The sequence below is a fragment of the Brachyhypopomus gauderio genome, unplaced genomic scaffold (assembly GCF_052324685.1).
Source record: "Brachyhypopomus gauderio isolate BG-103 unplaced genomic scaffold, BGAUD_0.2 sc49, whole genome shotgun sequence".
NCBI lineage: Eukaryota > Metazoa > Chordata > Actinopteri > Gymnotiformes > Hypopomidae > Brachyhypopomus > Brachyhypopomus gauderio.
In genome coordinates this window covers 1,275,726-1,290,541 of record NW_027506874.1, presented here as the reverse complement: position 1 = coordinate 1,290,541, position 14,816 = coordinate 1,275,726, and the positions used below count along the sequence as shown (strand labels likewise).

At 44.8% G+C, this 14,816-nt stretch overlaps 1 protein-coding gene across 1 annotated transcript; it reads left to right on the top strand.

Annotated features, from left to right (window-relative positions):
- The first annotated feature begins 547 nt into the window (after positions 1 to 547).
- On the top strand, positions 548 to 14,267 carry LOC143487660 (sialoadhesin-like). The gene is made up of 13 exons (XM_076986714.1): positions 548 to 1,087; positions 1,173 to 1,391; positions 1,535 to 1,891; positions 1,976 to 2,191; positions 2,642 to 2,911; positions 6,315 to 6,602; positions 6,668 to 6,907; positions 7,085 to 7,166; positions 7,290 to 7,348; positions 7,939 to 8,047; positions 12,491 to 12,598; positions 13,025 to 13,115; positions 14,247 to 14,267. Exons 1-13 carry the CDS (start codon positions 550 to 552, stop codon positions 14,265 to 14,267), a joined length of 2,598 nt encoding a protein of 865 aa, XP_076842829.1. The 5' UTR covers positions 548 to 549.
- The last annotated feature ends 549 nt before the right edge of the window (positions 14,268 to 14,816 follow it).

The following is a 14,816-nucleotide window of genomic DNA, read 5'->3' as shown; positions in this document are numbered from 1 at the left end:
CCGAGTAATGATCTGAACAGGTGATGTGACTTCTGTACGGCGAGGGGCTCGTGGTGCTACCAGAACCTGCTCGGGTGGTGAGCTACTGTACGCAACTGTCAAGGTTGCCCATAACGGCTGGCCTGGCCTATTATTATTATAATTAACAATTATTATAATCTTCTCTGGTGTCTTTAGTGTTCAGTACAGTCTGTTCTTGTTCCTGGTTAGTGGCTCTGATCCAGAATGTGATAGATGTTTACAGGACAGGTTCAATGACTGAGAACTGACATGAAATATTAAAATAAATACAATATTAAAACAGTAAATAAAAATGCACTAATGTAATGTGAATATAATATACAGAATAATCATGTAGTAAACAGGGAAGTCAGTACTGATGAAAGGAGAGGGTGGATCACCCTGTACTGTAGTCTGGTGTACAGGATGTATATAACTCACAACCAATCAAGTTATGTATTCTTGTGTAATCTGATGTTATCTGGACCAATCATATTACATGAGAGTGTCAGGTGAAAAGAGGGAACACCAATGTTATTTGGTCAGGAGATGCATATTTTAGAGAGGCATACCCTGTATCAAGAATCTTCATTTTCACCTGTAGATTCACAGAGAACATGTTACACACATGAGAAGAGTCTCTTGTTTCTTCACCAATTAGACACCAATTTTTTTCAGTCATGTTTCAATGTTGCCATCGTAATTGTAATTTTGTGCCTGACTGAGACTGTGTGTGTTCCAGGTGTGCTGGGTGAAGACATGTGGAGTGTAACTTACACTCATGAACGTGTGTGTGTTCTCAAAGGATCGTCTGTTCAGCTCTCCTGCTCCTACAAATATCCTGCAGGACTCACAGTGACAAAGTCATTCTGGTTCATTAACTGGTCTGGTACTGAACCTGTGGATGTGAGACAGGAAGAGGGGTATTATGGGAGAGTGCAGTATGGACAGAACTCCCAGAACACCTGTAGTATGACACTCACTCACCTGAGAGAGAGTGACGCTCACACATATAAGTTCAGATTCTACACTGATAATTCTACAGGTAAATACACTGATGAACCTGGAGTCACTCTGTCTGTCACAGGTAATTATAACATAAAACATTTTAGTTCATCATCAAAATGTTTTATGAAATATTACATAAACATTGTTAATAAAATCACTCACAGGTCTAACGGTTACAGTGTCAGACGGACGTGGTGTAAAGAATCTGATGTGTAGCTCCACCTGTGATCTGTCCAACAACCCCACCTACGTCTGGTTCAGGAACGGACGGCCTGTATCCAACCACAACACACCTGACCTGCGTGTGTATGACAGTAGTGATGGTGCAGGCAGCTACTCCTGTGCTGTAATAGGACATGAGGAGCTCCGTTCTCCTGCTGTCTGTGAGACGCCCACTTTAAACTGATTCTGGTTATTTATAGTAAACATGTTCAGAGACACTTTGCTGGGTGGTGCTGATGTCAGAGTTGTGGTTTAATATTCTTGGTGTTTCTGGTTTTGTTTTCATTTACTTTCTCTGTTTCAGGTGTTTCTAAAGATTCAGATCAGAACTGCTGGAGTGTGACTTATTCTGTCTCAACTATCTGTGCTCTGATTGGCTCATCACTGGATTTACACAGTTACTTCACTTTCCCTAATAATAAGAAGGTGACAAAGTCCTTCTGGCACATTAACTGGTCTCCTGGTTCTGAGCCTGTGGATGTGAGACAGGAAGAGGGGTATTATGGGAGAGTGCAGTATAGACAGAACTCCCAGAACACCTGTAGTATGACACTCACTCACCTGAGCAAGAGTGACGCTCACACATATAAGTTCAGATTCTACACTGATGATCCTACAGGTAAACTCACTGGTGAACCTGGAGTCATTCTGTCTGTCACAGGTAATTATAACATAAAACATTTTAGTTCAACATCAAAATGTTTTATGAAATAATACTAAACATTGTTAATAAAATCACTCACAGGTCTAACGGTTACAGTGTCAGATGGACGTGGTGTAAAGAACCTGATGTGTAGCTCCACCTGTCCTCTGTCCAACAACCCCACCTACATCTGGTTCAGGAACGGACAGAGAATGTCTAACTGCACATCCGTCTCCTGCTCTGTACCTGCAGACAGATGTGCAGACAGATACAGCTGTGGTGTTGAAGGACATGAGAACATCACCTCTCCTGCAGTGTGTGAGTGCAGTTTACAACAAACACAACCTACACGCAACCCACACACAACCTCCACCCAACCCACTCGCAACCCACACACAATCAACACGCAACCCACAAGCATTCCACACAACAACCCACACAGCAACCCACAAGCAAACCACACGCAAACCACACACAAACAACACGCAACCCACACACGCAACCCACACATAACCTCACACGCAACCTCACACGCAACCCTCACACAACAACCCACACAGCAACCCACACAGCAACCCACACAGCAACCCACACACAATCCACACACAACCCACTCATAATTATCAACCACTAGTGTTATTTGTGTGCTGTAACTAAAGTACCTCATTAATAACAATAACATGGAAAACTATATTAATCTCCCAAGCAGATTCCCCTAGAGGTTTAGAGGTTGTGTTTATTTTTAAAGTTAAATCTGTTTGTGTTCAGATTCCCCTAGAAACACCAGCGCAGTGGTGGTTCCCTCTGGAGAGAGAGTGGAGGGAGGTTCAGTGACTCTGACCTGCAGCAGTGATGCAAACCCTCCTGTTCTCAACTACTCCTGGTTTAAGCAGAGAGCAGCTGCAGACACACTGCTGGGAACAGGCCAGAACTACAGCATCACCAACATCAGCTCCCAGCACAGTGGACTCTACTACTGCACCGCTCACAACCAGCTAGGACAGCACAACTCCACCGCCGCCTTGCTGGACGTGTTATGTAGGTGCAGTTTTCGCCTTGAAACAGTGAATTCAGTATGTTTAAAATATAACTAGTGTTGTCAATTCCAGGTTCCGAGATTAAAAGTCCTCACCAGGATTTTGCTCAAGCTTGCTAGATTTTCTTATTAGCAATCCAGGTAAAATTAGTGCAATCAACACAATCCACGAAGCCTGAGCAAAATCCTGGTGAGGACTTTTAATCTCGGAACCTGGAATTGACAGCACTAATATAACATAGTGACGTGCATGAAAAAGGCAACATCTTTTTGACCAATGACACTTCTTTATTGGCAAACAGCTTTCTCACAAATACAAACAGACTGAGAGCTTCACTGTATAATGACAGAAGTGATTAATTTCTCTAACAACCTCCATCATGGTACTTTACGCTAAACCCTACTTACGGCTCTAAGAGTCCAGTGGCATTAACCACGGTTAATAACAACACACATTATAGTGCCAGAACAACAATATCCATCAATTATGTTGGTGAACAAGAACTCGCGGTGCATGATGGGAGGTGGACGCAAGCCCCGCCTCTCCTGTTACCTCTCACACACAAGCCCCGCCTCTCCTGTTACCTCTCACACACACTGTGATTGCAGACCACCACCACCATCAGCAACCCTGCTCAGACCTGGTACAAGCACCTTCTAGCAGCCGCTCCACAGTGGTAGTGACGCTCTGATCAGTTACTGCATACACTTCTGGCCATTTGAGGAAAAAGTCCATACCCACGAGCACATAGTGGTTTACAACGTCAGTGCAGGAGAACGGAGTAGTTGCGTTTGGTCCTGTGAAGTGCCCGGCTGTAGTATATAATTACTCTCTTGTGTCAGGGTTGGACCCAGGCACATGCCTCCTGCCGCCACTAGGCGGAGCACGCGAGCTAGACCTGGGGGCAATCAGGCACAAAAGGCTGCAGGTGTTTGCAGCCTACTTAAGGCGAGCAACTTCAGCAGTCCTTTGCTGAAGTTGTTAGTTGTTGTTGCACTCGCAGCCTAAGCCAGTTACTCTTGCAGTGACTTATTTCTCTCAGTCTTCCGTTTCTCCCCTGAGTGTTCTCAGGTTTTGTCTCTCGTACGTTCTGTTTGTTTCTTCCCACTCTGTTCTATGTCGGTTTGTCTACCAGTGTTCTGGTGGACAGGCTGACAGGTAATCTGGTAGAAGCTTAGGTCTTGCCTACCTAAGCTTCATCTATTTTATTTCTCCTTTTGACATGTTGAGTTTCTCTGTGTAGTTCTTCTGTTGTTCCCTCTGGGTTTTTTGTTTTCGTTTTCCCGCTGTCGCGGAGGTTTCAGTTTGGCTGTTTTTTGCCGTTTTGCTTTTAGTGGGTTTGCACTTGAGTCCTACACTCCTCGAAACCATCGCGACACCACCGTGTTCAGGGGTGCCGCGTTACGTCTTGCACTTGTGACAACACTGCCCCAATCCCCAATGTGTCCATGTCTACAATGAACTGTCCACTCACCTGGGGAAGGCCCAGCACAGGAGTGGTGTACATCACCAGAACGCCCCATCATCCTCATCAGACCACCAAAAGACCAGAACAACAATACGCCTTTAGCAGTCAGCTGGTGCAGGGGAGTACCACCCCCTCCTTGACACCCCGAACGAACCGGCGGTAATAGGAGGACAATCCCAGGAATCTCCTGAGTTCCTCTGTGCTGGATGGTGTGGGCCATTTTTGTACTGCCTTAACCTTTTCTGAGTCAGTAGCCACACCTTCACCATTGACCACGTGCCCCAGGAACTGGACTTCCTGCTGGAGGAGATGGCATTTTTTGGGATGGAGTTGCAGGTTAGGAGCTCTGATGGCCAGAAACACTTGTTCCAGGTAGGCCACGGCTCCATCAAAACTTGGAGCGTGCATGAGCAGATCGTCCAGATAGACTATGTATCGCTCCCGCGGCGGCCAGCTAGAACTCGTTCCTTTAAGTGCTTGAAGGTGGCTGGGGCATTGCACTACCCAAACGGCATCACGCTAAACTGCCACAACCTCGTCCCCAAGGTGAACGCCATCTTCTCCCTAGCGTCTGGTGTGAGCGCTACCTGCCAGTTTCCACTACGGAGGTCCAGTGAGCTGAACCATGACAACCCAGCGACCTTATCCAGTGTGTCATCGATGCAGGGCAGGGGGTAGGCATCTGTCTTGGTTGCTGCATTGAGACGGCGGTAGTCCACCCAGAACCGTCAGCTATCATCCTTCTTTGTCACTGGTACCACCAGTGCCCACGGGCTGTTGGATGGCTCAATAACCACAGCCTCTTCCGTCTCTCTGGGCTTCTGTTTCACTGCCTGATGTTTAGCGGGGGGAGGTGGTACGGGTGCAGCCGGATGGGTGCGGTTGTTCTGGTGTTGATGGGGTGTTGCAGCAGGTCCGTCTGGGTTCAGTCTTCCTCCAGGGCTGTGAACACGTCCACATGCACCTCCAGCAGCTCCCACAGTCTCTGGTTCTCACTGTGCCTGAGACCCTCCCTGGTCCACAACTGTCACACGGCCTCCCAGTTGGTACTGGCCCTCACGGCTACGTGGGCTGGGGTTCCACACAGGTGTCCTTGATATGGTGCCCCTGGTCTTCTCCGGTTGTGGCCTCTCTTACCACTTGAGTGGGCTGCATCTATGGGGCCACTGCACCTGCAGCCTGGTTCCCATCACCGCGATTGCAGAGTTCGGTCTTCACAATATAAATACAGTTATGATGGCATTTTATCAAACTGAGTTCAGTACCATTTATCAACTACAACTGAACCAAACTGAGTTCAGTTCCACTAATCAGCACATCCCCATTGTAAAACATCTTTCTATAAACACTACATTATATTGTCAACAAAATAGTTAATTGTGAACAACCTGCATCTGTGAAAAGATCACTGATAGAGACAGATATACATTTTTCAGAAGAGTTAATAAATGCAAAAATTTGGGTGTAAAATGGAACACGCAATTGGCCTGTGAGCTGAACATACAGATTTGGCATTTACTGCAAAACCAGCATAAACATTTGTTTTTATTCATTTATTTTCTAAATGCACTTAAAGCAACATCTATACATTTTTAATACATGTTAAGGTAGATGTTCAAGGCTGTTGCTAGAGTTACACATTAAAGCTTGGATTAAATGTTTAGAGGTTTATCAATATCCGCAATATTACTTCACTGGACACTTTTAAATCACAACTAAAAACTCATCTGTTTAGGTCTGCTTACAGCTCCTAATTTGTGTTTTATCTTGTATTTTTTGTTTTATATCACTGAATGTTTTATGTTTTAATTGCTGCTATATGTACGGTGTCCTTGAGAGCCCTGAAAGGCGCCTATAAATAAAATGCATTATTATTATTATTATTAGAGGTTGGGATTTGTGTTATTTTTAAAGTTAACACCGTGTTTGTGTTCAGATTCCCCTAGAAACACCAGCGCAGTGGTGGTTCCCTCTGGAGAGAGAATGGAGGGAGGTTCAGTGACTCTGACCTGCAGCAGTGATGCAAACCCTCCTGTTCTCAACTACTCCTGGTTTAAGCAGAGAGCAGCTGCAGACACACTGCTGGGAACAGGCCAGAACTACAGCATCACCAAAATCAGCTCCCAGCACAGTGGACTCTACTACTGCACCGCTCACAACCAGCTAGGACAGCACAACTCCATCGCCGCCCTGCTGGACGTGTTATGTAGGTGCAGTTTGCTGTGTGAGATCCTCTTGTGTTGGGAGTGTAATATGTTCAGTGACGTGTTGAGTTTCTCTGCTCTTCAGACCCTCCCAGAGTCCCGTCTGTTACTGACCGTGTGTCTGGGGACTTGATCACCCTGCTGTGCTACAGTGACTCCAACCCCAACAGCACTTACACCTGGTACAGGAAGACAGGAAGTGATGTCATACCTATTGGAAATGGCACCAGTTTAACTTTAAATGCAAGTACAGTTGGACCTTTCTACTGTGGGGTGAAGAATCGCTTTGGATCATCCAATTCAACAGAATGGCCCTTCACATCAGGTACGGTGTGGGCTGGGCGGAGTTCCTACGCTGGTTAGAGACACTCAGCATGCAGACTGAGGTGGTCTTGATCTCTCTTCTCTGGTTCTGTTGCATTTGAGTTCACTGAGTTCTGTGACTGTTCACACGTGTGTGTAAAGTCTTACACGTTTGGGTAAAGTCTTCTCACTGTTGCAGATAACACAGCTATGATGTATACAGCTGCTGGAGTCACTGTGGGTTTGTTTCTGGTACTTGTTGCTGCCCTCCTGTGGATGAGGTGAGAAGTGCAAGACACATTTATTCCTCTGGGGTTTCTTCATAAGATTTATCATGTTCATAATCTCTGGTCCACTACGTGGGTCTGATGTTTCTGCTGATGTTTGTGTTGTGGTTCTTACAGAAGTCGAGCTGCAGCTCCCAGGAGCAGACGTGAGGAGAACAGTGTGAACGTGAGTTTTAGTGAGAAACTCAGGACAGACGTGAGGCTTCATAATGACCCAAATGGTTTATTTACTGGGTCTGAGGTTTTACTGGGCTGTACAGGCAGTGACAGACTTTACAGTGGCAGGTTTTACAGTGGTATGTTTTACAGTGGCATGTTTTACAGTGGTAGGCTTTACAGTGGCAGGTTTTACAGTGGTAGGCTTTACATCACTGCACACAGAGAACATCTGAAATCTCATGTTCCATTCTGTCCTGAGTATTTCTGTCTCTGCATGACACATAACTGACATCTCAGCTCTGACCATGACCTCTGACCTCATGCAGGTAGCTTTCCCAGACGACCAGGATGACATTTACACCATTGTTTATTTACCTGCACCCCCACACAGGAAGTGTCTCTGTTCTCCAGACGTATTGGTGCTTCAGTATGTGGTTAGATGAACTTTGGCAGTTACACTGCTGCCACCCAGTGAGCATATTATGTCATTACACCTACTATAATTTTAAATGTTTACAATGCTGCAGCTGATTACATTTCCCAAAGAAATTACACATAAATCTGTTCCACTCTGCTAGTGGCACAATCCTCTCTGTGTGTTCCACAGGTCTGAAGGAGCTAATGACCCGTCTCAGATCTACAGCCAGGTCCATAAACCCAAACCCCACACATAAGTGTAACACCCTCACCGTGAGCTCAGAGTTCTGGGGCCTCATGTAGAAAGACTTGCGTGGATTTCTTACTGAAAATTGGCATACGGACAAATGCAGAAAATGGTGTAAGCAAAAAAAAAATAAAATCTGGATGTATCAAACCGTGTGTACGCCGGAATCAACTCGCATTTCCTTTGTACATCCCAATCAAGAGAGTGGCTGACTCCTTCTGTGACACGCCCGCATATAATTATGCAAATTAATTTAAATTTGCCCTGCACCAGAGGAGTTTCCTCTCTGATCTATCACAAACCATGTCTAAACGGGGAAAAAAGAGGAACTTCACCGAATGTGAAGTGGAGACGCTCCTGAATGAGGTAGAGGTGCTGAATAAATGTTTGTTGTGGCACGTTGTGGCACTACGGCAAAGCGCAAAAGGTCTGAGTGGGACAGCGTGTGTGAAGCTTTAAATGTTGTGTGGTCAGAACAATGCACACTGGCAGAATAATATAATGCACCTAAAAAATATCAGTGATGCGCTTACTAGAATCAGCAACTCAATAAAAGAATTGGTTAATAAATGAATACTGTCTCCTACCTTTTTATATTGTAGCTATGATCTGTTGCCTTGCTTGTATAGCACCTGGGTTAGGCTGCACATTAATTTGTCCTGGCTCTGGGTTCGCTGGGTGCTCCACCACCTCTAACAATGGCACGGCCTACCTGTGTGCAACATTGTGCAGGACCCCACATGCCCTCACAATACCACACACCTTCTCTGGCCGTAACACGAGCATCCCCCGGTCCTGTCCAGCCAGCGCCACCGGCTTTTCAGCTGCCCAATCACCCTCTCCACGACTGAACGGGTGTGAGAATGGAGAGAATTGTGTCTCCGCTCCCGGTCAGTCTGCATTACAAAGGGTCGTCAGCCACGTCTTGAGCGCGTAGCTGCTGTTTCCTAAGTAATTTAACAATTACCCATGTCGTGCATAGACTGCCACTGAGCGCCTGCTTTGTCTCAGTTTGGGAAGTAGTTCCCTGTAATATATTCCCCCATGTGGGTTAAAGAACACCGCCTTAAACTGAGTGAGTTTTTAATGTGTGAAAGGGAAATCCAAAGAGAGGTGGAGGGCAGTCCAGGTTGGTACACAACAGCAATCCAACCGAGCAGAGGAACCAGAGGGCAAATCCAAGAGAGAGAAACGCTAAACAGGTCAAACCAGAGAATCATATATATATAACGCTTGGTATGCTTTCAATAGAATGTCGGCAATACTTCACAATGATGCATTCGCATGATAGGTCTTTTATAGAACCAGATAATTGGTGGCAGGTGTCTAATACTCCGGGGAGGCGGATCTCCGCCTTCGTGGTGGGGCATGCTGGGAAGTGGAGTTCCCAGGGTTGGAGGTCGTGACACCCACATAGTGAACCAGAGATTATGAATATGATAAATCTTATGAAGAAACCCCAGAGGGATAAATGTGTCTTGCACTTCTCACCTCATCCACAGGAGGGCAGAATACCAGAAACGAACCCACAGTGACTCCAGCAGCTGTATACATCACAGCTGTGTTATCTGCAACAGTTAAAAAACTTTACACACGTGTAAGACATTACACACACGTGTAAGACATTACACACAGGTGAACAGTCACAGAATTCGGTGAACTCAAATGCAACAGAACCAGAGAAGAGAGATCAAGACCACCTCTAGCCACAGTAGGGCTCAGTCAGTAGTTTCTTATTTGGGGTTAAAAATTTTTTGTTTTTGTTTTTCAGTGGGTCACCCAGGGGGCCACCCACTGAAATGGTTCATTTTGGTGAGAAAATAAATGTCTAAAAATTTCAAGGGGAAAAAAACATTTTTACTGGGCGCTACCAGTAATTGAAATTTAAGGCATATTTTACTATGCGCTCTTAGTCATTAACATAGGAAAAAATCATAAAACTGATGGAGACTGGTGATAATGACTCATTTACTTGGTACACATTTATTTACTTATTACATGCATTAAAAACATCCATTTTCAGTCATTGCATTTCTACTTATTTATTAAAAGACAGCAATAAACATGCTTTTTTACTTTGATTGTAGGTTTATTTAAGACAATAGTTACTGTATGTACTAAGATTAATCGCTCATGAGAGTTGTCTTTTTTCTGTCAGGATATTTCTGTCTATATTTTTGAACTACCAACAACAGGAACTGCTTTTGCTCTTCGTTATTTGTATGTAGTCTATTATATTCATCCATTAGTGCTACGCCACGTTCTGCAATGTCGTTGACAACCTTCATGCTTCGAACAGTGGACTTTACAGTCTTGAACTCGTCATCATGTTCCCATTCGCTCACACTGTTTTGAAGAAAGTGTGATGGAAGTCCTGTGATGCTGAAAAATCTTCGTGTATTAAACGTGACAAAGTCCTCCAGTTTCTTTTCTTGGATAACTGAGCAGTCCACAGTAGCCTGTTTCATAGGTATCTGATCTGAAACATTGTTCAATGCTTGGACCATCTTGACCTTCGTCTCAGGGCGAATCTCATCATCAAAAAAAGCTAAAGCAACAAGTTCCTCTGATAGGTACCAGAGATGCAACTTCTTCACAGCAATTTTCGAGATCTCAGGATGCTGGGTCTTGTAGGCATCCAAGTCTTTCAAGAGCTGCAGATCAAGTCTAGGAGCTGAGGTTGCTTCAGGAGATCTTTACCAGGCTGTAATGGTAATTTTGCAGTAAACTCCAAAACTGTATGTTTGGTTCACAAGTCAATTGCGTGTTAATTTTTACATCCTAATTTTTGCATTTATTAACACCTCTGAAAAATTTATATCTGTCTCTATCAGTGATCTTTTCACAGATGCAGGTTGTCTCTGTTTAATTAACTCCATAATTTTTATAACATCTATTTGGCCAGTTTAGAACTCTGGTTGATAATGAAGGAATTTTCAGTTTTGTTGACATTGTAGTGTTGGCTGAAATATTTTTTACAATGGATATGTGCTGCTAAGTGGAACTGAACTCAGATGAAATGCCATCACAAATGTGTCAGGGCTGGCTCCAGGGTTGTGCCATCTTCCACCACCGGGGGAGCTCACGAACCAGCTCTCGTCAGCGCAATCAGCAGTGATGACCTGCACCTGTCTTTCTCTCTACTTAAGGAAGACAGATACAGTGTCTGAGTTGTTTGTATATCTACGCTATGTGCTTGCAGCCGGCCCTCTGTCTCAGTATTGTGTTGCGTTTTCTTGGTGTCTCGTCTCGTCTAGTCTCTCTCTCCCTCCTGTTTGTGTTTTCTCTCCTGCGCTGCTCTCTGGCCCATCTCAAGCCCATCAAAGTTTTCCTTCGCTGTTTGTTCCTCTGTCCAGTTTTGTTGATTATTTTGGGAAGGTTTTTTTGTTTTAGATTCTCCCGTTATACTGTAGAGAAACAGCTACTTCCCACAGCATCCTGAGTTTGCTTTCTAGGTTTTGTTTATTTTTGAGGTTTCCGCATCTTTTCTGTTATTTCTCTGTTTTTGCCTGGACTGTGAACAGTGGTTTTCCTTTCCTCTCATTTCTTGCATCGTTTTAGCAGGTTTCAGTTCTTCATTTTTTTGTGGTTTGGTGCTTGGATTTGCTCGTTTCTGTTATAAACCTTGCAGTGTTTTTGCTACTGTACACTGTGTTACAAAATGTATTTATATGTTATATTTAAATATACCGATTTCACTGTTTCATTAGGACAAAACTGCACCTACATAACACGTCCAGCAGGGCGACGGTGGAGTTGTGCTGTCCTAGCTGGTTGTGAGTGGTGCAGTAGTAGAGTCCACTGTGCTGGGAGCTGATGTTGGTGATGCTGTAGTTCTGGCCTGTTCCCAGCAGTGTGTCTGCAGCTGCTCTCTGCTTAAACCAGGAGTAGTTGAGAACAGGAGGGTTTGCATCACTGCTGCAGGTCAGAGTCACTGAACCTCCCTCCACTCTCTCTCCAGAGGAAACCACCACTGTGCTGGTGTTTCTAGGGGAATCTGTTTGGGAGATTAATATAGTTTTCCATGTTATTGTTGTTAATGAGGTGCTTTAGTTACAGCAAACAAATAACACTATAACACAAATAACACTGTCTGCTTGTACATCAGCACCTCAAGGCCATGACTCATGCCCTCCAGGACCCCTTGCAGTTTGCATATAGAGCCAATTGGTCTGTAGATGATGCCATCAACTTGACTCTCTCCTATATCCTGAAACACCCCAATAGTCAAAACACTTACGCCCATGTGCTGTTGTAGACTTCAGCTCTGTTTTCAACACGATCATCCCGGACCTCTTACTGGACAAACTATGGCAGATGAGTATCCCCCCATCTATAGGCTACTGGATTCATAACTTCCTTTCCAACAGGAAACAGTATGTCAAGATGGGTGACCACACGTCTGACCCTCTCTACCTCAGCACAGGCGCTCCTCAAGGCTGTGTGCTTTCCCCCTACTCTACTCTCTCTACACCAACGACTGTGTCTCCAACAGTGACTCTGTTAAACTGGTCAAGTTTGCAGACGACACTACCCTGATTGGCCTAGTCTCTAATAACAATGAGTCTATGTTCAGAGAGGAAGTGTCACGGCTCGTGTCATGGTGTGGCGACAACAACTTAGAGCTAAACACACAAAAAACTGTGGAGATGATCTTCGACTTTAGGAAAAACCCACCCCCCTACCTCCAATGTAAATTCATGGCTGCACTGTTAAGCGAGTCGAGTACCACAAATTCCTGGACACCACCATCCAGCAGGACCTCAGATGGGACAGACACACCACTACAGTCGCAAAGAAGGCCCAACAACGCCTGTATTTCCTGAGACAGCTCAAGAAATTTGGGCTGCCACAATCTGTACTGGTCCAATTTTTCACGGCTATAATAGTCCATCATCACATCCTCCATCTCCATCTGGTTCGGCTCTGCGTCTCTGCACATAAAACGTAAGCTACAGCGATTAGTGCGTTGTGCAGAGAAAGTCATCGTCTGTCAGCTCCCTTCCCTCGTGGATCTTTACTCATCCAGGATCAAGAAGAGGGCAGGGAAGATCATGGCTGACCCCTCACACCCCAGCCACCTTCTATTCCAGCGGTTTCCATCTCTGCGGAGACCGAAGGTGAGGGCCTTAATAACCCGAACCAACCGACACCTCCACAGTTTCTGTCCTCAGGCTATCATCCTCCTAAACAAGGACCCATCACACATCCCTCCTATACCACATCAATCCCATATGATAGCACGTGCACCTTAGTATTTATTATTTTTCTTTAATATATTGCTCTTTAATATATTTGTGTTCTTATTTAGTTCTTCTGTTGCTGCTGTTTATGTTGACACCTGCAACAAAAATATTCCTCATACTCCTGCTACTTGGTGAATAAAAATTTCTGATTTCTGATTCTAGTGGTTGATAATTATGAGTGGGTTGTGTGTGGGTTGCATGTGGGTTGCGTGTGAGTTGCGTGTGGGTTGTGTGTGTTGTAAACTGCACTCACACACTGCAGGAGAGTTGATGTTCTCATGTCCTTCAACAGCACAGCTGTATTTGTCTGCACATCTGTCTGCAGGTACAGAGCAGGAGACGGATGTGCAGTCAGATATTCACTGTCCGTTCCTGAACCAGATGTAGGTGGGGTTGTTGGACAGAGCACAGGTGGAGCTACACATCAGGTTCTTTACACCACGTCCGTCTGACACTGTAACTGTTAGACCTGTGAGTGAGTTTATTAACAATGTTTATGTATTATTTCATGAAACATTTTGATGATGAACTAAAGTGTTTTATGTTATGGACAATTACCTGTGACAGACAGAGTGACTCCAGGTTCACCAGTGAATTTACCCGTAGGTGTCACGGTACGGCGGGCCCCCTACCGGTCGCATCTGTCTACAGCAGCAGTTGTCGTTGTTGTTGTGCTGTGTTCGTCCCTCAGGTGGGCGGAGCCCGCGATCCGTCTCACCCGAGGGTCATTTGTTTGTCTATATATGTCTTGTCTTTGTACCAGTTGACTGCTGGTCATTGTACCTTTAATTCGGAGCATATCACGGGTCATATCACGGCATGATCGCTTCCATTTTATTTCACACTCCCTGCCCGACACAGTAGAATCATCAGTGTAGAATCTGAACTTAAATGTGTGAGCATCACTCTCTCTCAGGTGAGTGAGTGTCATACTACAGGTGTTCTGGGAGTTCTGTCTATACTGCACTCTCCCATAATACCCCTCTTCCTGTCTCACATCCACAGGTTCAGTACCAGACCAGTTAATGAACCAGAATGACTTTGTCACTGTGAGTCCTGCAGGATATTTGTAGGAGCAGGAGAGCTGAACAGACGATCCTTTGAGAACACACATGAGTGTAAGTTACACCCCACATGTCTTCACCCAGCACACCTGGAACACACACAGTCTCAGTCAGCACAAAATTACAATTATGATTGCAACACTGAAATATTTATGACTGAAATAAAATTGGTGTCTGGTGAAGAAACAACTCTTCTCATGTGTGTAACACGTTCTCTGTGAATCTACAGGTGAAAATGAAGATTCTTTATACAATTTTCAGGGTGTGCCTCTCTAAAATATTAAACTCCTGACCTAATATCCTGACCTAATACCACAGCCTATAACTATCACACACATACAGTCTATAACAGATTAACAGACTTGTTGTACATATGAGTCAAACAGGAGCTGTTCAGCTAACTGATACTAACAGAGGAACCCAGAGGAGTTTCTCACACCATCAGTGAGTCGTGTGGTTTCAGATATTTTCAGCATGTCCATCACACATCAGTCAAACACACAGACATTTA